Here is a 23499-nt window from a genome sequence, read left to right on the forward strand (position 1 = left end):
TTATCATACACAAAAGTATCACACAAGAAGGCATATAGACAGATGCGGTCGTAAAATACATTTTCAGTTTTATTGCCTATAAATCCAAATGTTACATCCGTATGAATATTTGTTGTTATTTTCAAAAAAGAATAAAACCGTCAAGTGTCAACTACAAAGTCGACGTATGCGTATAGATCAGTTTTAGGAAGTATGTGACTGGTTTATGTGTACAACTCACCTTTGAACGTCTTTCAAGACATCTCGCGGCGTTTTATCTTAGGGCAAGACTGAAAGCCCGAAGTGTGTAAGTCTCAGAGGTTTGAGGAGTGGTTTAGGTACTACAAGTGGTTAAAGCGTTCAGGGTTCGATTGTCCTGGTACAGCGTGTGAAGCCCATATCGGGTGTTCGCTGTTGTGATGTGGTTGGAATATTTCTAAAGGGGGCGAACAACTATACTCATTCATTCAGACGTTTGCTAAGAGAGGTTTGAAATTTAAGGGTGGCAAACTAATAATTCTGGGGAGTCTGGCGTTCGTAAATGAAATAGTGGGGTAGTATAGATGTTGACACGTTCACTCGTCACTCCGAAGACAAGCACGGGATGTCGAAGACAAATTCTAACACGGAGCTTCAGGGGTTCCCTATCGAAGGATTCAGTGTTGGCGGTTGAACCTTTCGGATGAAAACGCTCTCTTTCAAAGAAACCCATTTGTATGGAAACTCTCAACGCTGTTGCCGGTCACGGGTAAACTTGTTTACAAAATTCAAAATGTAATTTTATGTTATGAATGTATGCAAAAACGTACACGAAAATTGAAAGATGAACAAAGTCGCAAAATTAAATTTAAAACCATTTCGCTGAGGGCGACACTGTTTTCCTTTGATCAAAACTCAACTGTTTCTCCAAGAAAAGATTGTTGCTTTTGAGAAACCCCTTTTCATTTTTCCACCATATGAAATACCAATGACTTCCTTTACTTTGTCTCCATTGTCTCAAGTTTAGAGTCAGCATTTAAATGTTTTACAGTATTTAGTTGGAAATGACCAGCTTCTAAAAAGATTTTAATGAATGTCACGCAAGTCATGCAGAAAGGGTGTTTGTTCAGAGTTTAGATAATCGAAGTCCAATTACAGCTATCAGAGAAGTTTGTGGAGGACATGTCTACGCCACAATGACAAACATAATGTCTAATACAGCTACAGCATTGTCTTGACTTTGCATGTGTTATTGGAGGTTGCCATTAACAACTATAGCTGCGTGTGTTCGAACAGGTGCCCATTTCACGGTTTCTGAACCGACGCTGTCACAGTAGTGTCGGATTCTGAACCAACACTGCGACTGTGATACCCGTGAAGGTCCCGGGGTAGAATGTGCCTTCAGCAACCCACGATTGCCATAAAAGGCAACTATACTTGTCGTAAGAGGCAACTAACGGGATCGGTTGATCAGACTCGCTGACTTGGTTGACACATGTCATCGGTTCCCGGTTGCGCAGATCGATGTTCATGTTGTTGATCATTGGATTGTCTGGACCAGACTCGATTATTTACAGACCGCCGCCATAAGGCTGGAATATTGCTGAATGCGGCGTAAAACTAAACTCAGCCAGTAACTGTGACAGTGATGTCGGTTTCTGTACCGTCACAGTGGTGTCGTTTTCTGTATCAACACCTTCACTGGTGCCGAAGTTAATACATTGATATTTGAAAGTGCGAAGATTCGAAAGATAGCAAAAGTGAAATTAAAGTAAATCTCCTTTGAAACTGAAACTAGAAGTACTTTCGGGGCAAACAAGAGAGAGTGTCTCGAGGAAGAAATTCATCCTCTGTTCAGAACACAAAACCTGCATAAAGTGATGAAATCTGAATTCGAGTTCACGACAAAAACAACAAATGATTTGGACAAGGCTGGACACTAAAATCAAATGTTGCAAAATGTTTCCGCGATTCACGAGCTTTAAAATGTACTGAAAGAAGAAACAATTTCCCTGCACATTCTTTTGAAGTCCACAGTTGTGTGTTTATGTATCTGTGTTGCCATCATCAGAGCATCAGTATTGTATTAAAACGTTTTCCACCAAGATCTGCTACAGCCGATTGCAAATGTGGCAGTCTGATACAATTGCAGTGTACGCATCCTAGGTCCCTTTACCTTTACATATCTGTGTAACAGCTAAACAGACATTATATAAAATACCAAGCTACGAACTTGTTGCAGGAAATAGTTCTACATCATGTAATGTAAATATTACCAGCTATTTATGAAGGGTAGCCTTCTTAAAGCTCTCGCTCGTTACCTTGAATAATCTAGTTTGATTCCCAGTTACATATGACAGGTCCCTATCTCGGAGATATTGCCGAAATATGGCAAAAGGCGGCGTACAATCCATATCTTACCAGATTTAATATGAAGTATTTGAATCGTTGTGCTTGGCCAGAATATCAGACAATCGTGTGTGGATTCTGGATTAAATTCTGAGTGAGTGAGTGAGTGAGTGAGTGAGTGAGAGTGGGATTACGCCGCTTTTAGCAATATTCCACGTAAGAGGTCGTAAGAGGAGATCCAACTGATAGTGTGGTCAGGGTGGGTGATGAGCTGACAGCTCCTGGATGGGTGGTTGGCTGCAATAATACTATTTTGTGGAACAGGCAGGGCAGGACATATTTATCCTTGTCCCAAACACATGGTGTCATCACAACATACATACAATTCTTATTGCGTCCTTTGTATCAAATGATACTCTTTCTGAGGCCAATCCAGACTGGATGTTCTTGTTCTTTTCCAAGGACTTAATACATTCACACTATTGTGGTTTCAGCGATGTTTATTTCAGAAAGAAATTGGATTGATCAACAGGCATATATGCTCGGTATAAATCCTCTCACTATACAAACACAATCACAAACTAGACTGAAGATTAGGAACATTTACAAATTAAAGAAATCGCGGGATTGACTTCATTTAAATAATTGGAATAAATTGAAGAGATCCAGCAAAACCGTTTTGCAAAGGTAATACAACTATGTACAGAATCTATCATTTTTAATGTCAACCTGTAGAAAAATATTTACAAACAACCCAGTTTAGATTTGAAGTGAGCAGAGGAGCCGAAGAAATGTATATCTGCAATGTTATTAGGTCGAAAATCGCCAATTCTGACAACCGCCACTAACTCGGTGAACTTCAATGTACAAATATTTCATGGACAAGACTATTAGAAGGAGACACTTCATGTTTCAAGTTCATCCCGTTCAGTCTAAGATATATATGTCACCCAAAACTGGCTTCCAAAGTAGAGAACGCTTGTATGAGATAAAGTGAGATATACATAGAGGATATTACATGTATATGAGTTTCAATGCCATACGATGTTTACTACACGAGTACCTAAATGTTGATATTTCCCGAGCGAGAGCGAGGGCTATACCGATATTTAGCCACGAGTGGTGAACATGATATGATACTGGCACGAATGTAATATTCTGTTTATTACCGAAGGGGTCAAATTGAAGAAAATAGACTAAATCTATTTTCCTCTCACAGAACCCAGCGTCATAGAAGAAACGTGGCCATGATGTCATAAAACTGATGACGTCACAATGCTATGACCTCACTGAGATCACTTAATGGCAGTTTTGTGTTCAGATAAATTCATTCGTTTATTGAGACATGATGGAGAATGATTTTGGATGATAAATAAAATCTCACCCTCGTAACTGTGTGAGTACTTAAATACACAATACTTATACATATGTTTCCTTTCCAAAGTTTTCGATATTTACAGAAAAGCCTACAAGAAACCACCCTCAAACAACCTTTACAGAGTAATTCAAATCTGTGTGTTTGTACTTAAGGATTGACTGTGTTTTTTCTCTCGTTGCATTGAGGTGTGGAACTAAAAACCAATGTGCAAACTTTTGTAAGAATCCGCTACTACGCGAGCTACAGTAAACCGCGTTTATTACGTGTACACGTATAAGGTATTGATGGATTGAAGTCGACTATCAAACCAAGCCAGATCGTGAGCAACGATCTACACAAGTAGGGTACGGTGCCTTGTGTCAATCTCTGTGAGCATAGATCGTTTAAACCTTGTCCAAACATGCAAATGTCATATGCAAAATGCTTCATAGCGACGACAGTATCACTGTCTTCTTGGATGGTGTAATAATACCTTGAAGTTGTATGAAAGAATGAGTGATATAATAGCAATAGCAGTAGATTTTCAGCAGAGATGACTCTGGGGTATTTTTCATTTCTGAATATTTGGGAAACCTTTTGACTACTTTTCACGATGATTCTTGAATGTGGAGAATACCACAACGAATATAAGGAACAGTTACCATTCTATCCTGTCAGTAAATCCATTATATAATAGTACATTACCACACTTGAAACGTCACTATTGTCTGATTATGGAACTAGTCAACCTAAATTATACCGGGTTTAATTCGCCTGACTCGTCTGACCTTTGTAACACCAACAGGACTTGATTCCAAAATTCAGCTTCGTTCTGACCACTCCCGGGCCAGCTTAAAACGTTACTCTCTTGTAGAAGACGGGAGAGAAATTCTGACATATATCTGTCATCAATATCCTCCAAAAGGACCACAACAAATGCCTCGTGCGTGTCCTCCAAGCGTTTCTGTACCAAGGACAGCTCGAACTGACATCCGGTGTCTTTACAGAAACTGGTGGACACAACAATAAGAACCTTTCTGCATCCATTAAGGTTCTTCACAATGCTGTCCATGATGTGAATCTTAGGATCAAAGTCCCGTGGACGAAAGCAAGTCCGTAAACGACCTTTGTCTTCCAAATTGGGCAACGCTTGATGCCTAACCCAAACGAAGTCTTCATCTGAGTACAGAAGGTAGACGTCACTTGTTAGAAGAGGTATGGTTTCGGGTGAGGCCCTACGTCTTCGCCTCTTCCAAACCAGAAAGTAGCGGATATTCCACCTCCACTTGTAGCCCAACGCAAAACACACAAAAGACATCAGAACAGCTACAACGGCACAAACCAACAGAGAGACGTACTGGCTGTCATACAAGCAGACAAATTTTGTAACAGATGGAACATCTACCAGTCTCTTTCCTTTGGTGTCTGGGGGACTAGAACAAGTATAAAAGGATAAGCGACGACTGAACAAACTCCGGGCGCCGATCAACCAATCTTTAAACCACAGTAAGTCACAGTTACAATTAAAGGGATTGTTTTCAATGTTAGCATATTTGAGACGACTTCGTATTGAGACTGGTATGAACAAATAGCTGAGATTGTTGTCATTTAATGACATGTTCTGAAGTTTAATGTTCTTGATAAACGCGTTGTCGCTAATGGATTTAATGTGATTATGATCTAGAAAAATTTCCTCCAGCCCAGTCAGTTCCGATGTGACCTCCGGTACTCTTTGTAAGCTGCAGTTGCTACAGTCAAGGTATTTCAATGATTTAATCAAAGGTCGCACAAGGTTTTCGAGTTTGTCTGCAGTGATATTGTTGCCAGAGAGGTCAAGATAGTTGAGGTTGCTGCAGCCGACGAATGTCTCGTCATCGATATCAGTCTGGGCAGATGATAACTGTTTCATTACAAGCATTTGAAGACTGGGAAACTGACTGAAGGTCTCACTACCAATCATTTCAAAGGGATTGCCTGATATTTGCAAATGGGTCAGACACCTTCCCGTACATTTTGACAAACATCCGAAAGTATTCTTAGACAGATATGGAATCCGATTGTAACCAATCCGAAGGCTGTACAGGTTAGGAAAGGAAGACTTATTATTGTAACAGAAATCAGGCATTAATGTGATATTATTATGATGTATCCACAATGTAGCCAATGTCTCGGAAAATACGCGACTGAAAGAATCTGGGTATAGACTTATTCTGTTCTGACGTAGATTTAAGGTTGTCAGTTCCGGAAACTTAGCAAAGTGGCTAAAATTGAATTTAGATAAATTGTTTTCAGCAAGATGAATCCCTGTTATTCTGTTATGGAGACCATCTAGAAGATTGTCTTCAAGATCCGAGTCGCTGATGCCAAGGTCATTTAGGTAGATGTAACCTAAATTAGGCAACGAATGAAAAGCAACAGCCAGCGAGTTCAAAATGATGGGGTTATGACTTAGTTTTAAGCTTTGTAGCTTAATCAGTTTGCTGAAAGCATTTTCAGACACATTGGATATCTTATTGTGTTCAAGATTTAGATGAAGAAGGGCTAACGTTGTAAGGTTATCAAAGGTATTGTCTCTAATTCGTGGAAGGAAGTTATTTTGGAAGAGAAAAATTGTTATATTATATTCGCTTCTCACTTTGGGGACATATGTCAAACGGTCGCCATTTCCTCTACAAATAGCAGTACTATTACAGCACCAACACAGGGTTTCATAACACGGCTTCCCAAAAGGGAAAGGATATCCCATACAATGTATGTACAGAAAAGTCAAAGATCCCACCAGCAAGAGTGCACGCAGTGGCATCCTGATCGTTTTGCCTTTCCTCTTGCAGACAGTATTGCCACAAATGATGCTACTTTTCTCAGACACAACCCCGGAAATGATTCCTTTCTATATACACATGGAACTGTCTGTATATCCTGCTAGTTTACTTCCTGGACAAGAACGTATCCGCTTAGATGAAACACAGCGCACCAGTAGAAAAATACTGTAAACCCAGAGCGAAACGGTATTAAAATATATAAACTCGTGTTCCTTGGATAAAATGCATATCATGAATCAGCCATACACAAAGTTTCAGGATGATACTAATTATCCTTTAGATCTCACAGCTGTGTAGGGTGTCACACAGGTTACCTCCACTGTTACGTAGGTCTCACACTAGTTACCTCCACAGTTAGCTGTCACTCTGGTTACCGCCTCAGTTACGAAGGTGTCACTTTGGTTACCTCCACAGTTAGCTGTCACTCTGGTTACCTCCTCAGTTACGAAGGTGTCACTTTGATTACCTCCACAGTTAGCTGTCACACTGGTTACCGTCACAGCTACATATGTGTCACAGAGGTTACCTGCCACAGTTACGTAGGTGTCACATTGGGTACCTCCACAGTTACGTAGATGTCACATTGGTTACCTCCACAGTTACGTAGGTGTCGCACTGGTTACCGTCACAGCTACATATGTGTCACAGAGGTTACCTGCCACAGTTACTTAGGTGTTACATTGGGTACCTCCACAGTTACGTAGGTGTCACTTTGGTTATCTCCACAGTTAGCTGTGATGCTGGTTATCTCCAAAATTACGTAGGTGTCATTCTGGTAACCTTCACAGCTACATAGGTGTCACATTGGTTACCGCCACAGTTACGCAGGTGTCACTTTGGTTATCTCCACAGCTAGCTGTGATGCTGGTTATCTCCACAATTACGTAGGTGTCGCACTGGTTACCGTCACAGCTACATAGGTGTCACAGAGGTTACCTGCCACAGTTACGTAGGTGTTACATTAGGTACCTCCACAGCTACATAGGTGTCACAGAGGTTACCTGCCACAGTTACGTAGGTGTCACTTTGGTTATCTCCACAGTTACGTAGGTGTCACTTTGGTTATCTCCACAGTTAGCTGTGATGCTGGTTATCTCCACAATTACGTAGGTGTCACTCTGGTAACCTTCACAGTTACGAAGGTGTCACTCTGGTTACCTCCACAGTTAGCTGTCACTCTGGCTACCTCCACAGTTACGAAAGTGTCACTTTGGTTACCTTCACAGTTACTCGGGTGTCACACTGGTTACCTCCATAGTTATGGAGGTGTCACTCTGGTTACCTCCACAGTTACGATATGAACGGGTCAGAATGGTTACCTACACAGTTGCTGAGCTTATTCTTACAGTTGCACGTATGACATATTGCTTACCTCCGCAGTCAAGCTTATTCCGAAGTGATTATACTCACAGGTACACAGTTTACGAATTACTGTAGTGATTACCTCTATGGTTAAAAGCATGCCATCGTTGGTGCCCATGTCAGTTACGCAGGTGCTCTGCAGACTGCATCCACAGTTAACAGATGGCGCTCTGGATTCCCCCTAAACACGTACCTCCTGAAGAGACGTGGTTACCACATTCACGCAAAATGTGATTCGGTTACCCCAGCAGTTTCAGTGATTTTGTATGAACCAAGATATGCTGCACGGATACGACAAGCACAGCGTAGACGTACCTCTGATTGAAACCTATCACGCAGATTAGGCTCAGGTAGCCAACACTACTCATCAAGGTAAATATCGCACAAGACAGCCATGGTAACCACAACTTCTCAAACCAAGGCAACTGCCAGACAAGTTACGCTGTAGGTGTAGTACCGCTTAATCCAGTTCCTGCACTAGTCACTGCACACACATCGGATTACAACAATCACCTTCACATGTCATGCTCAGGACACAGCCATCACATCTCGATCCTATTATTAGCGGACCCCCCTCACTAGTGAGTCACACGACAAATTTTACGAAGCGAGTTACGAGGAAATTGATACTTATTTTCAACAAAGTCTGACAGCCGCGAGCGATAGTATCATTTATACAGGGAAGTACAACGCTCACGAAGCAAAGAAAATATGCAATCTCAAAATTGATTTAAGAGAATATAATGACTCTGCAGTGTGTTCGCTAGTCAAGAACAATCGTAGCCTAGAGGAAACTATTTTGAATTCAAATCACCCGAGAAGGAAAAGAAAAATGCACGACAATCTGTGACAAGATAACCACCATTAATGGACTTCACACATAGCATCTATGTGTCCCCTAGACATTAATTTACTACCAATTACAGTGTTTGGCATCTCCAGCCAACATATTTTCACAATTTCAGTGTGATAAGCCCATTTGTAATCAGACATCTTTTACCGTCAAAAGACATCAATGGCCTTATGGGTGTTATTGCATTTAATATTTCAATCCCAGGCTTAAGTGAATGCAATATATAACAACACACAGAAGATAATCTTACACGACAAATCAGGACAAAGGGACTGCAAACTACTACCTGTGGAATTTTGCTTCTCTGTGGGACTGCACACTGATTCATTATTCGATACATGTCATTCAAAATGTCACTTTCATCGTATCAGATCTTCTATTCATCAAATGTAATGAAAAGCAACAACAGAAATCAGGACATGTTGACCCCAAACGAAAATACAGTCCAACTTTTAATCAAACATATTCTTAGTGCAAAGAAACCTCCGCAAACTCCATCTTTGATGTGTCCAAATTCACTCATAGCACTTGATAAGTCTGAACTATATACAATGGAATATGTCTATTACAGACAGCGTCAACAGTGCCTCATCCTAACCTTCAGCCTCAATCTCACAGTGATGGGACATCATGTAAGTAAATCCACGTTTATCACCATTGATAAAGAATAACTATTGTCTCATTTTGCGGTTGTCCATAAGAAATTGTAATTACATTGCATTTAATGCGCCTGACTCGTCTGACCTTTGTAACACCAACAGGACTTGATTCCAAAATTCAGCTTCGTTCTGATCACTCCCGGGCCAGCTTAAAACGTTACACTCTTGTAGAAGACGGGAGAGAAATTCTGACATATATCTGTCATCAATTTCCTCCAAAAGGACCACAACAAATGCCTCGTGTGTGTCCTCCAAGCGTTTCTGTACCAAGGACAGCTCGAACTGACATCCGGTGTCTTTAAGGAAACTGGTGGACACAACAATAAGAACCTTTCTGCATCCATTAAGGTTCTTCACAATGCTGTCCATGATGTGAAGTTTAGGATCAAAGTCTCGGGATCGAAAGCAAGTCCGTAAACGACCTTTGTCTTCCAAATTGGGCAACGCTTGATGCCTAACCCAAACGAAGTCTTCATCTGAGTACAGAAGGTAGACATCACTTGTTAGAAGAGGTATGGTTTCGGGTGAGGCCCTACGTCTTCGCCTCTTCCAAACCAGAAAGTAGCGGATATTCCACCTCCACTTGTAGCCCAACGCAAAACACACAATAGACATCAGAACAGCTACGACGGCACAAACCAACAGAGAGACGTACTGGCTATCATACAAGCAGACGAATTTTGTAACAGATGGAACATCTACCAGTCTCTTTCCTTTGGTGTCTGGGGGACTAGAACAAGTATAAAAGGATAAGCGACAACTGAACAAACTCCGGGCGCCGATCAACCAATCTTTAAACCACAGTAAGTCACAGTTACAATTAAAGGGATTGTTTTCAATGTTAGCATATTTGAGACGACTTCGTATTGAGACTGGTATGAACAAATAACTGAGATTGTTGTCACTTAATGACATGTTCTGAAGTTTAATGTTCTTGATAAATGCGTTGTCGCTAATGGATTTAATGTGATTATGATCTAGAAAAATTTCCTCCAGCCCAGTCAGTTCCGATGTGACCTCCGGTACTCTTTGTAAGCTGCAGTTGCTACAGTCAAGGTATTTCAATGATTTAATCAAAGGTCGCACAAGGTTTTCGAGTTTGTCTGCAGTGATATTGTTGCCAGAGAGGTCAAGATAGTTGAGGTTGCTGCAGCCGACGAATGTCTCGTCATCGATATCAGTCTGGGCAGATGATAACTGTTTCATTATAAGCATTTGAAGACTGGGAAACTGACTGAAGGTCTCACTACCAATCATTTCAAAGGGGTTCCCCGATATTTGCAAATGGGTCAGACATACATCAATACATTTTGACAAACACCCGAAACTACTCTTAGACAGATATGGAATCCGATTGTAACCAATCCGAAGGCTGTACAGGTTAGGAAAGGAAGACTTATTATTGTAACAGAAATCAGGCATTAATGTGATATTATTATGATGTATCCACAATGTAGCCAGTGTCTCGGAAAATACGCGACTGAAAGAATCTGGGTATAGACTTATTCTGTTCTGACGTAGATTTAAGGTTGTCAGTTCCGGAAACTTAGCAAAGTGGCTAAAATTGAATTTAGATAAATTGTTTTCAGCAAGATGAATCCCTGTTATTCTGTTATGGAGACCATCTAGAAGATTGTCTTCAAGATCCGAGTCGCTGATGCCAAGGTCATTCAGGTAGATGTAACTGACCGATTTCGACAAAAAGTGAAACGCTTTGGCCAGCATTGTCAGTATGAAGGGGTTATGGTTGAGGTTAAGACTCGTTAAGCTGTTCAGCTTGGCAAAAGCATGGGACGAAACTAATGTGATATTGTTACCGACAAGATTCAAATGTTGGATATTCATGTACGGAGTTGTAATGTTATCCAAAGTATGGTTTAAAATACGTGAAAGGTGATTGTATGAAAAGATGAATATAGATATGTTCTGAGCTCCTGAACAGAGAGGGACAAACGTGAGACTGGGATTCCGAGTACAATTAGCAGCAATGTTGGTGCACCAACAAAGTTTCTCGAAACATGGTCTTGGATCAGGGCTGAACGCAAAGATGCGAGCAACAAACCACACAGCAAGAAGTACATGCATTATCTTTGACGACATATTGGAACTGCTGGATATGTTGTTTGTCTGCCACAGACGTTTCTCGTGTGTCTTTGGGCGTAGATGAAAGTCTAGATGATGCAAGATCTGTTCTGTTAAAGTCAGTGATCTCTAACCCCTTACGGTTGGTGATTTCTTAATATCACGTGTGTGCCTTAACTAAATAGATCAATATCCGTGCTGAACGTAACCGTAAGTATGTGTAGCGCTTTGGTGAACCATGGATTCGCCTACTTCAATCAGTCACTTATAAATGGCCTACAAGTAATTGTTAATGGGTAATTGTTTTAAGCGGGATTATTTTCAGAGCATTTTTGCTTTACTGAATACTACCTGATGTTCTGAAACTGTCGTGGTATCCATATGGCACTGGATATTTTAACTATCACAAACAGCGTCAAAATTGTTTTGCACAGGAGACCACTACTGTCACACTGGTAATGTACTTGATTCCAACTGGTGTTTTACTGCATACCAACACTGTTACAATGGTGTTTTAATGGATACCAACACTGTCACACTGGCGTTCAACTGGATACCAACGCTGCCAGACTGCTGTTATACTGGACAACACTGTCACACTGGAAATGTACTGGATAGCAACACTATCACACTGCTGTTATACTGAATACTGGATACCAACACCGTCACACTGCTGTTATACTGAATACTGGATACCAACACCGTCACACTTCTGTCATACTGGATACCAACACTATCACACTGCTGTTATACCGAATACTGGATACCAACACCGTCACACTGCTGTTATACTGGATACCAGCACAGTCACACTGGAACTGCACTGCATACCAACACCGTCACACTGCTGTTATACTGAATACTGGATACCAACACCGTCACACTGCTGTTATACTGGATATTTTAACTATCACAAACAGCGTCAAAATTGTTCTGCACAGGAGACCACTACTGTCACACTGGTGATGTACTTGATTCCAACTGGTGTTTTGCTGCATACCAACACTGGATACCAACACTGTCACACTGGTGTTCTACTGGATACCAACACCGTCACATGGCTGTTATACTGGACACCAACACCGTCACACTGGTGATGTATTGGATACCAACATTGTCACACTGGTGATGTACTGGATACCAACACCGTCACATGGCTGTTATACTGGATACCAACACTGTCACACTGTGTTGTACTGGATACGAACACTTTTACACTGCTGTTCTACTGGATACCAACACCGTCACACTGCTGTTATACTGGATACCAACATTGTCACACTGGTGTTGTACAGGCTGTCGACACTGCCTCACCGGTCTTGTTTGAAATTAAAACCATTCACTCAAGCTGTAAGTGCAAGCATCCTTGTTCACTCACTGGCAACAACCTGAGGTGATTCCACAAGGAAGTATCTTCACGTTGCCCCGTCCTGTCAAGCACAACAAGCTCCGCCCCGTATCAGACCAACGACAATACTGGCAGACCGGACGTTGAACTAGAACGGTGTCCCTTTCAAGGACAAGCGTGACATTAAATTTTCAACTGCATTTGAAAGTATTTATCTTTTGAAACAAATCTTGGAACGAGGCTTGCATTATGCTGTTAGTGTTAAGATAACAGTTATAGGGGGCGTTGTCAGGGGATATACGACGCTTGAAGAGACCTTGTGGTATGTCATCGCGGGTGCTGATCGCTGCAATGAAATAGATCCTATGAAGATCCGGGTTAATATTTATATCCTGCAAGCAATGCTAACGGGTTGTGATTAACGGATTCGAGTGTTCATAGCATTTGTCACTTTGCGATACGTTATATCCCTTCCCACTTTATCCTACGCCCTCTATCCACTTAACCTATAAGGTTTAATCTGGTGCTTAATTATTTAGGTACGTAAGAGCTCTAATATACTGGACAAAAATAGTTAGGGAGATTTGTACATTTTGAAATTATGAATATTAATGTGTGTATTTATTCACTGACATACTGATAAAATATCAGTCATAAAATACCAATATCCCTGACTTGTTTTGTCCAGTATAGGACAGAGTTATTTACAGTTTTTTTTAAGTCACGTTTTCATACAATTCTCAGATCAACGCCATTTCAGTTGGCCTGCTCCTTCATTTCAAATGAGGTCACGACAATTCTTTTTAAACCTGCAATGACTTCGATGGAGGCGTCACTGTAAATATGAAAGGACGGCCATTTCTACTGGTCCACTGATATCCAGCCACAAACAAATGTTATCCCATGTAGTCCATTGTTCTCTTTAACCTACTTTTATGCAACGGGTCAATTTATCTTACGATCATACCATGGGACAATGGATGTATAGCTTAAGTTTTTACCATGGGTCAATGTAGTCTAAGTTTATATCATGGGTCAGTTTAAACATCATTTCTACTACTGGTCACTTTATCCTACGTTTCTACCACTGGTCAATGTATCCCACGTTTATGCCAAGGGTCAATTTATCCTCCGTTTATACCACGGATTAATTTATCCGACACTCATAAAATGGGACAATTTATCTTAGGTTCATACCATGGGTCAGTGTATCCTACATTCATGCCATGGGTCACTTATCTTGCGGTTATGCCACTGGTTAGTTTATCCCACGTTCATACCACTGGTCAGTTTTTCCTACATCTGAAACATGGGTCAATTTATTCTACTTTTATATCGCTGGTCAGCTTTTCCTACGTTTACACCATTCAGTCACTTAATCCTGCGTTTTTACCGCTGGTCGCTTTATCCTACGTATATGTGGGTCATTTTATCTTATGTTAATACCACTGATCATTTTGTAATATCTTCTAGTGCAGGGCATTTTATCCTACGTTTACACCATTTGTCACTTTATAATACCTCACACCACAGGGTGTTTATACCATTGGACACTTTACGATCACTTTAATATCATAGTTTGTGGTTGCATCATGTTTTTATAATGTTGTCAAACAAACTACTTTATTTTTACCCAACCAGAAATATGTTGGTGAAGCGAGTGTAAAATGTCTTCATGGGAGAAACTGAGACATTGCGTCTCACTCATTTGTGTAGTCATTAAATTTTTAACAAGATGTAAACAAATGTATGGTATCTGTAAGATTTGATTCAAACGGCCATGTTAACGTTCGACATCATACATGCTGCATGGTTTGATACACACACACACACACACACACACACACACACACACACACACAGAGGGAGAGAGAGACACACACACAAACACACACAGACACACACAGACAGACACACACACAGACACACAGACACACAGACACACAGAGAGAGACACACACAGACACACACAGACACACACACGCACACGCACACACACACACAGACGCTCGCGTAGGGAAATGTTCATAGCTCAATAGTCTGCATATCTGACTGGGCATATAGTTGTTTGAGTCCTTCGATCCTTTTGAAAAAAGTAATAGTTCTGGTTAAAGGTATGAATAGTCTTCTCATGATAATATTAAACCATAAAAGCATTCGGTGGTATAATCGTGTATGGCATGCATTATACACGCATATGCTATGGTGTGTGTCTCATGATGTGTCTCATATACCATTTGGTCTGACATTCTACACTGTTTTCATAAACATTTCTATCGTGTTGTCAAACTTGTATTTTGCAATTTGCTACTCTTTAACGAAAAAGGGTTCTCCGTCTTCAGGAGAAAAGAAGGGTAATGCGTACAGAATATTACATGAGAGTGTCATACGACTTGTACGAAACGAGTGTGAAATTTGGACAATTTTGCACAGGTTTCGTATTAGCTGTGTGACACACTTACAGGTGTAACAATTTCTTTATTATACATATTATTATTATACATATCACTCACGTACATTTGTACAGTAAAACACTGTATAGCAAGTGTGACTGTCCTGTTCAATCGTTTAATGACGTCACAGGGGATGAAATACAGAAACAATGGCTGCTAGGGCAAAGTGACCTGTGCACATGTGCACATATTCAGGACACTAAACGGCCTTCCGTGTGATGCCATTTTATTAAACGAGTTAATGATCTGGTTTCATAAATATGGTATTACACGGGACACAGTTTAGTATTTCATTTATTACTCACCCAACATGCGCATAATATTATCGCGCAAAGTGCTTCACTCCATAGAATTCAACCATGATGACTCTCAGCCTTGTAGCAGAGGTAAAAACATTGTGACGTCATGCATACGGCATATGAGTAAAACTATTAAAACAGTGATATCTTCAACGGGTGAACAATATATGGTATATGACACGAGTTATCTAGTACCATATGGATAATACTTCGAATTATCGGACGTTAGTCACACTCGCAAAAAGATCACTAAATATACAGGCCAAGTCTTTATTTCGAGACATCAAACTTTGACACAAGGATGTTTGACAATAATCATACAAATCAGTTTCATGAGTTTCATCATTTAGTCATAACGAAACGGGATACGACTAATCATGTCACGAAGCCACCAGTATAGAAAGGATTCCCCACTTATGAGTAATAGGATATGAAACCCTTAACTCGACATCGGCCTGTCTCTATCTTCGTAGTGTCACTGCACACTGCCCAGCGGAATCTCACAACTCCAGTTTCACTAAGCTGTTGTATCTATGTGAGGTTTGGTGTTTCGGAATCATGCCAGGAAACAAAAGGGTGAGCTATTGTGATGCAAACAGTTCTTCAAAATTATTAGACGACAAATTTCCGTGTTTCAGCGTTTCACAATACATACTTCTTCCGTGTGTGCGAATGTGTCGTTGTAGTTTCTGCGTGTACATTCGCATGTATAAGAGTTTCGGAAAAACAGATGTTTTGTGTAATGTTAAAGTGGTCATTTGCTTAAGTGCAATGCAAACATTTTTCTACACATTTTACGATATTAAGATCTGTAATTAATGATAATCACAGTGATCAGAAACAGCCATACGTTGTTTTGAGAATGTGTTTTCAATATACTCTCAGACTAAGTGCCAACAGTCACCTCATTTGTTTTACCTACGTTTTTCAATTTACTACACGTTCCAATGGAAGATCCGGTAAAAATCGTACGTAACGTCCCGAGACACACCCCCTTTGTTGTAAACATGGAGTTGTCGTCCCTAGTTCTATAGTTACCCACAAGAGGTCGGTGTGAGTGTGTCAAAAATGGAGACTCAATCTTGTTGACTGGATGTCAATATAGTAAAGTTAGTCGATAATTATCCAAAATACTGCGTTAACATGTCGTCCCTGCATTTACCAAGGGTGGTTAGTCAAAGAGGGAAGAGTTCTTTGGAAGTTGAACGTGAAAACTTTGAAAAAAGACAGGTAAGTTGCACATTTTGTTTTGACAAGTGCCAGCCTAGGCTCAGATATGCATGTGGAACGATCAGTGGATTTCGGTGGCAATAAGTTAAAGAACACCGTGTCCAAGAGGGAAATATTGTGTTGCGGTTGACCACAATTAATGTATGCATCCACATGTATGCGACCTAAGTAACCACCCAGTAGCAACCCGCAAAATATCACCGAACCGGAAAATTGCGCAAGAATTCTGTATTAGTTATTATGCAATGTGTTTCTTGAAGATGGTGTTGATTATTAAAGACGCATAGGAAAGAATTCCTTCAGTTCCCATATATTCTTTCCTCCTGGGATTAACAGAGGTACCAATGAGTAGTTCAACTCTATATATTCTACTTAATTGTTGGACTTTTAGTTATTGTTGTGAGTCATTTTAGTATTTGTTGTTAGGTTTTGTTAATTATTCTAGTGTGTATCAATTGATAAATATCATTTGGAATGGGGGTAACGGGACAAACTCTTGCTGATACATAGATGGTTATGGTCAGGCAGCCCTTGCAAATGAATAAAAAATGTGTGGTGCAAGGTATGGTACACCAATGTTCAATATTATTATATAGATTTGGGATAATGATTTATGTGTATGTGTATCACTGTAGCCAACAATCCGTGGTTGAACAAGGCTGTGTCATGTCAGTGCAATTTCAAACACTTTTATTTCTGAACAATAACAGAGCCATGGTGGAGCTGTAGCTAGTAAAAAGATCACCTGATAACTGACACACGGTTATCTTTTCAGAATGCAGCACCTGTGAAAGTTTTCCTCCAAGCCCTACTTGTTATCTGTGCATACTGGTACACAGAGCTGTGACGATATATATCATATTATCGATAATCGTGATACTTTATCAAATGATAAATATATGGGTACTTTTTTCGTATCGTGATACGTATCTTTCACCTCAAATTGTTAATTGTTTCTAGAAATTGATGGTTGTGTCAATATTTACACTGTTACTTGATATCAAAATATACATTTCTTAAGGAAATAACTGAAGATAGCATATTGTGATGTGTATCAAATCGTATTGTTCCAAGACTTTGTGATACGTATCATATTGTGAATTTTCTGTATCATGACACCTCTACTGGTACAGTGGTATAACAGTAGGAAATGCCAAGTAGAATTTCAGACTTTTTGGGTACAATGTCAGTGTTTCATTTATCTCTGTGTAACATAGAATGTTGATCGTAGGATGTTGATCTTTGTTGTTACTGGCCATAGGACATCTATGTAGCCATTTTCCATTACTTTGTTGGTATATATCATTATCTTGCCTCACACATTAATGTCACTTTCTGATTGGGTAAGTGCCCTTGTATTGTTTTCAATGTACCACGCTTACACTGTTACAGACGACATATTTTTTTCAATGCACACCACTGGGAATGCCGAACTCATTTGGTTCTTCATGGTAGTACTTCTTTATCTTGAATAACATTGAATCACCCATGATGCACGGAAATTACCCATATTTTGCAATTGAAAGTAAATGGAAGGGAGATAACTCTAAATTTGTTTTCCGTGTGTCGTCTGCACAATGGCGACAAAACATTTCGCCTCACATTCAAAAGTAGCAGTGCTTCAAACAGTTCAAAATGAAAATTCAGGTGTTCAGTAAGATAAATATGATGTTCACTGGTCCCTCAGGGTACATGAGCCCATGTATTCCGAGGGACCAGTGAACAACTTATATTGTATCCCAGATGCATCATGTGCATAAACTGATATCCCTCTTTCACTGGATTGTCAGGTTCAAACTCATTTATTTACCATGTTTACTGTTGTCATATAGTTGAATTATAGGTGAGTGCAAGGTTAAACATCAAACAAAGTATTAAATCATAATTGTTTGGACAGCAGGGCTTTATAGGCAGCGAACTAAATGTATCTTTCACCTACATAGGTGAACCTGCCTGGTCGCTTAAGTTGTCATTTTGAATCTTGTTAAACTGTTAGCATTTTAAGCATATGAGGTTACAAAACGTTATAGGACGTTGAGGAAGCATAGTGGATAAAGTAAAAATTTATCAGGACCAGTAAATGGTAAGTTTGCATTGAACCTGGTGGCTAGTGAATTGTGTATTGATAGTTACGTAAAACTACAAATGAAGTACAGACAGAACCACTGAGGTTCACCAGTATTTTTGGTCTACTCACTGGTCCTGTGGTCTGGTGGGAAATTTTGAAAGGTTTCTTTACTTGGGACATGTTAGTTACTAAGCAACTGTGACTTCTGTCATTATTTTATTGTCGTCATGTCAACTTTTTAGCTAATACACTTTCTGGTTCATTTCTATCCCTGCATATTCAACTTTGACTTAGTACTGTATTTCAAGTACCATAACTTTCTGGTGTTGGTACAGGATATTTAGGAGAAAGCACTTGTTTTCCTTCCATTGGGACGTGGCCATCTTTGCTTAGTATTAGTACACATGGTGCAGGGGTTTGGATGATAGCCCCAGTTGTTGGTTGAAGAACAAATCTGTGTTTGAACATGTTGACAGGAGTCTGCCTGTAAACATGGTAGAATGGAGTAAAAGATTTATTTCAGAAAGTAGTAAATATAATTGTCAAGACATTCAAGCACATATTTATGTTAACTTGTCTCTTAATAGTTATTCCATTTGGAGGAAAATATGATGGTTGCTATTTTTGGACATATCATAAGTTTTGTTATTTGAGATTAGTCTTTTGACTTTTACTTTTAGGGGTTCACAGAAATATCTGCACTGAGCTTTGTTCTTTTGTGGTCAGAAAAGAAAACAGTAGTTGAAGAATTCTCTAATCCCTCCAAAATGAAGTAAAGTTGATAAGTTTGTCTGCAGACGATTTGTACACTTTGCCAACTGTGGAGTAGTTACAAGCAATGTTAACAGATCTAGGTGCCTAAATACTTCATCTGTCTTCATACATCTATCACATACTATAACCATGCAATATGCATTTCCTCCTAATAGCATTTCTTTATTCAAGCTTTGTATTGGTTATATTGGGTACATCATATTTGTTGAAGTGTATGTTTCATGGTCTACAAATGGTGATATGTAACAAATAAATTACCGATAACTAGTATTAAATTTGGTAACATGAAAGTGTGCACCCCAGCATTTTCAATCAGTCAGAATACAGAAATAGAAATTGTTTTGGTATGGCATCATGAGTTGTGACTGTTGAATCCAGGCATGTTGAGATTGAACATGTAATGTAAACAACATGGTTGTCTTATCATGACTCAACTCACGAAGTGTGACTGTGATCAAACTGTTGTATAGTTTATGACACACGAACATGATAAAAGTCAATGTTTACATGAAAATATGTAATTGACTTGCAAGCAACTGATATTGAAAATACCAAATGACTGTCATTGAACTTTTAATGAAAACACTTATAACAAGTTGACTGATACACTGAACTCAATATTTTTGCCTCAGTCACTTGTATATTTTAGTCAAGGTGCAAGTAATGAACGCTGGGTATAGTGAGCAAAATTGGTGATCTCTTTGAGATTGTTATAATGTATTTTATGGACAGATTCAAGGATGTCATTGCCAACACGAGCAGGTGATCTGCTATTCTGCCTATGTATGCATTGGTTATCTCCACCTGGAACCCTAGGTTAACAGGATTCATCTGTCCGATGCAGTGTTGTAACTGAACCCTAGAATAATGATTGATGCTCGTGCTTTCACACATAGGTATGTTTGGACCATACTGAAATATTTATACTTCATATTGATGACATAGCATTAAATGTCATTCAGTCATTCAGTGTTAAGTGAGTGAGTTTAGTTTTACGTCACACTCAGAAATGTTCCAGGTGTATGACAGTGGTCTGTCAATAATCAAGTCTGGACCAAACAATCCAGTGATCAACATTATGATCATCAGTCTATGCAATTGGGGAACCAATGGCACATTTCAATATGAGCCTGACCACCCCATCCTATTAGTCGCTTTTTACGAGTCATGAGTTATTGAATATCAGTTGAAACCCGGATCTTCGTGAGTCTAATGCTAAGTGATCTGTGTAAATTCTATAATGTCATGTATAACTATCTTTAAGTTTTTGCTCATCAGAAATAGAGAAATATTTAAATTTTCAATGTCGATATATACACTGGGGCAAGATATCAGTGAATAGGTTGACAATTCTCTAGATGTGTATAGTAATGCTTCAGTTATGAATGAATAAGCTGTTTCACTCTGCCTTGATAAAAGAGATAGTTTGGACCCCTCAAGTGTTAGCACAGTTTTTAAGAGCAGTTCATGGATTTCACCACTACAAGTAGGCCATAACTTTCTGTTGTGGTATAAGTTGTTAATATGTTATAGGTCTGAACACTGTGTAAGATTTGACAATCATGCCAATTTAACCTTCTTAAAGTACCTATTATGCTCCCTTCAAAGAGATTATCATGCCTCATTGAACACTATTTACCTTTGTACATTCTTAGTTAAAGGTCTGTGGATGTGCAAAAGTGGTATGTGGTTAGTGCTAACTGAAATCTCCTGTTGATTAAGCACTGGAATGTTAAATGTATGGGGGTAATAGTCTTGTTTATTGATGGTAGGAGAATTACCAGTCTTCATAACAGCCAAACATTAAACAATTAGCTATATCTTATATCCTTTAGGATGTTTATATTTCTCATACTTACTTACTGCATTTGTCTTAAAGTTCATTAGCCTGTAAATAGTCATTTTGAATTTTACACCAGGTACGATGTGTGAAGCACATCTGGTGAAAAACCTTACTTTCATGGCTGTGTGTCATTCAGTAGATCACTCGTGAAGGTCCCGGGGTAGAATAGGCTTTCAGCAACCCATGCTTGCCATGGAAGGTGACTATGCTTATCGTAAGAGGCCACTATCGGGATCAGGTGGTCAGGCTCGCTGACTTGATTGACACATATCATCGGTTCCCAATTGTGCAGATCCATGCTCATGTTGTTGATCACTGGATGGTTTGGTCCAGACTTGATTATTTACAGACTGCTGCCATATAGCTGTAATATTGCTGAGTGCCGCGCAAAACTTACCTCACTCACTCACTCATTCAGTAGATAATGTATATCACATCCGTTGAAAGACCTTAATTCTACATGCATTAATTCTACACGCTTCAGTCAGCTGGTGCGTTGTACTTAACAAGTGGCGATGAAATCATCCATTGTGCTCTTTCCTACTCATGTACAACTGACAACACATTGAGTCAGTTTATATATCCTCTGTATGCAGTGTTTTGTTGCAGCATGTAGTTATTACAGTTCAGTGTGGATATAACAAACTGTTTTCTTGGTCCCAGACTCAAGATGTATATTTTGGTTGAAATACGAGTGGTTGACAGGGGTTGGGGTTAGATGAACAGGGATTGGTGGGTATCGAACAGGTGCTCTGGTGGTGTGCAGCTTTCATCATATACAAGTGGGCCAGTAACTTTAAATATAAGCCACCCAGTCATACTGTTAGGGATCATTTCTACAGTATTTTTAAATCTACCCCATGCAACTGTCAAGTTCATCAGGTCAAGTAATAATAATGTACGTAAAAGTGAACACACTTAAAAGTGAGCCGGCTCCTATATGCATCATCTTTCATCTTTTATTAAGGGTAAGGTAGGGCATGTTCAGGCTATTGGTGTTTGATTGACAGGACATGCCTTGCAGCATTGACTGTATGTAATGATACTATTGATAGAGCTGCCAAAGTGCTGAAGGCAGTGGGTTCGATTGATATTGCTAGTTTACACTTGAGTAGAGTTAAATGGTCTGTATATACTTTAACTATGGTATATGTTCAGTAAGTAATAGGTAATAATGAAAAGTCAGGCCCCTTTCTTTAAATCCGTTCTATTGTAGTTGCTTGGATAGTATTGATGCAGTTCTATCTAATTTGAATGCAGAAAAGTATTATGTGCTATCAGCTATATGTTGCATGTCTTGGTCCGAAGCCCACTGATATTTGTGGCAAATGTCAGTGAAACCAGTGTCTATTCTAGAACTGAAAATCTAGGGGGAATTTGTTGCCCTCTCACAAAAAAAAAGGATTGGCGATTTGGAAAATGTAGCGGGGAATACCTGTATTACCATCTTTCAAAATAGTGTGGATGTACAAAAGTTATTGCAACCACCACCAATGAAACTACTGCTCATTTTACTTTGGCTACAGTTGTCACATATCATAGCACCAAGCTCATTTTGAGAGAGCAATGGCCATTCTTACAACCATTTTTTTCAATTTTCCAAATTACCACAAACCGTTGTAAGTAAGAATTTAATGTTCATTTGTTGTCTGCAACTTCAAGTGATAATATTGTCTGATTTCGAAAACGAAGCTAAACGAACTGATGTTCTAAAAAAGATTGACGATACTGTGTTTTGCAAGTGCTGTACACAAGCACTATGTTTAGAGTTCGTACTTTAACGTTGTCAAGTATTTAATTAATCAAATCATATCTTCATCGATAAATGTTATCTATTTTCATACTGATATGAATGGAATTTCGTTTCCCCAGTGCTGATAGTGGTTTTAACCAAGGGAGGTTACTCTGTTACGTTTACATGTTGTCAATCGACCTTGAATCTGTGTCTGATTCCGATTTAAAATGTCATTCCTTGTCAATATAAAGCTTTTTTCGTATGTTTTTTAAGGCTTTAACCACAAGGCTGCCCCCTCCTGTATTTA

The 23499-nt window shown here is 39.4% G+C and overlaps 3 protein-coding genes across 9 annotated transcripts in view; 1 reads left to right on the forward strand and 2 right to left on the reverse strand.

Moving 5' to 3' along the window:
• Positions 1-4335: 4335 nt before the first annotated feature.
• On the reverse strand, positions 4336-6485 carry LOC137299103 (toll-like receptor 13). The gene has a single exon (XM_067831607.1). It carries the CDS (start codon positions 6465-6467, stop codon positions 4419-4421), a length of 2049 nt encoding a protein of 682 aa, XP_067687708.1. The 5' UTR covers positions 6468-6485; the 3' UTR covers positions 4336-4418.
• Positions 6486-9353: 2868 nt separating this feature from the next.
• LOC137299112 (toll-like receptor 13) lies at positions 9354-11506 on the reverse strand. The gene has a single exon (XM_067831617.1). The coding sequence runs from the start codon at positions 11458-11460 to the stop codon at positions 9412-9414; it is 2049 nt and encodes a 682-aa protein (XP_067687718.1). The 5' UTR covers positions 11461-11506; the 3' UTR covers positions 9354-9411.
• Positions 11507-15988: 4482 nt separating this feature from the next.
• The window catches only part of LOC137299120 (huntingtin-interacting protein 1-like), a 73473-nt gene continuing 65962 nt past the window's right edge, over positions 15989-23499 (forward strand). For 6 of the 7 annotated variants that reach the window (XR_010957783.1, XM_067831630.1, XM_067831655.1 and 3 more), the window contains exon 1: positions 16590-16772. Coding sequence is in view for 6 of the 7 variants with exons in the window: in XM_067831630.1 (XP_067687731.1) it covers positions 16686-16772 (87 nt within the window). In the remaining variant the exon portion in view is untranslated. Of the gene's footprint in view, positions 16119-16589; positions 16773-23499 lie in introns of those variants that run through there. The other variant, XM_067831664.1, reaches the window with a different exon arrangement.

This window comes from Haliotis asinina, chromosome 1 (genome assembly GCF_037392515.1).
Source record: "Haliotis asinina isolate JCU_RB_2024 chromosome 1, JCU_Hal_asi_v2, whole genome shotgun sequence".
Lineage (NCBI taxonomy): Eukaryota > Metazoa > Mollusca > Gastropoda > Lepetellida > Haliotidae > Haliotis > Haliotis asinina.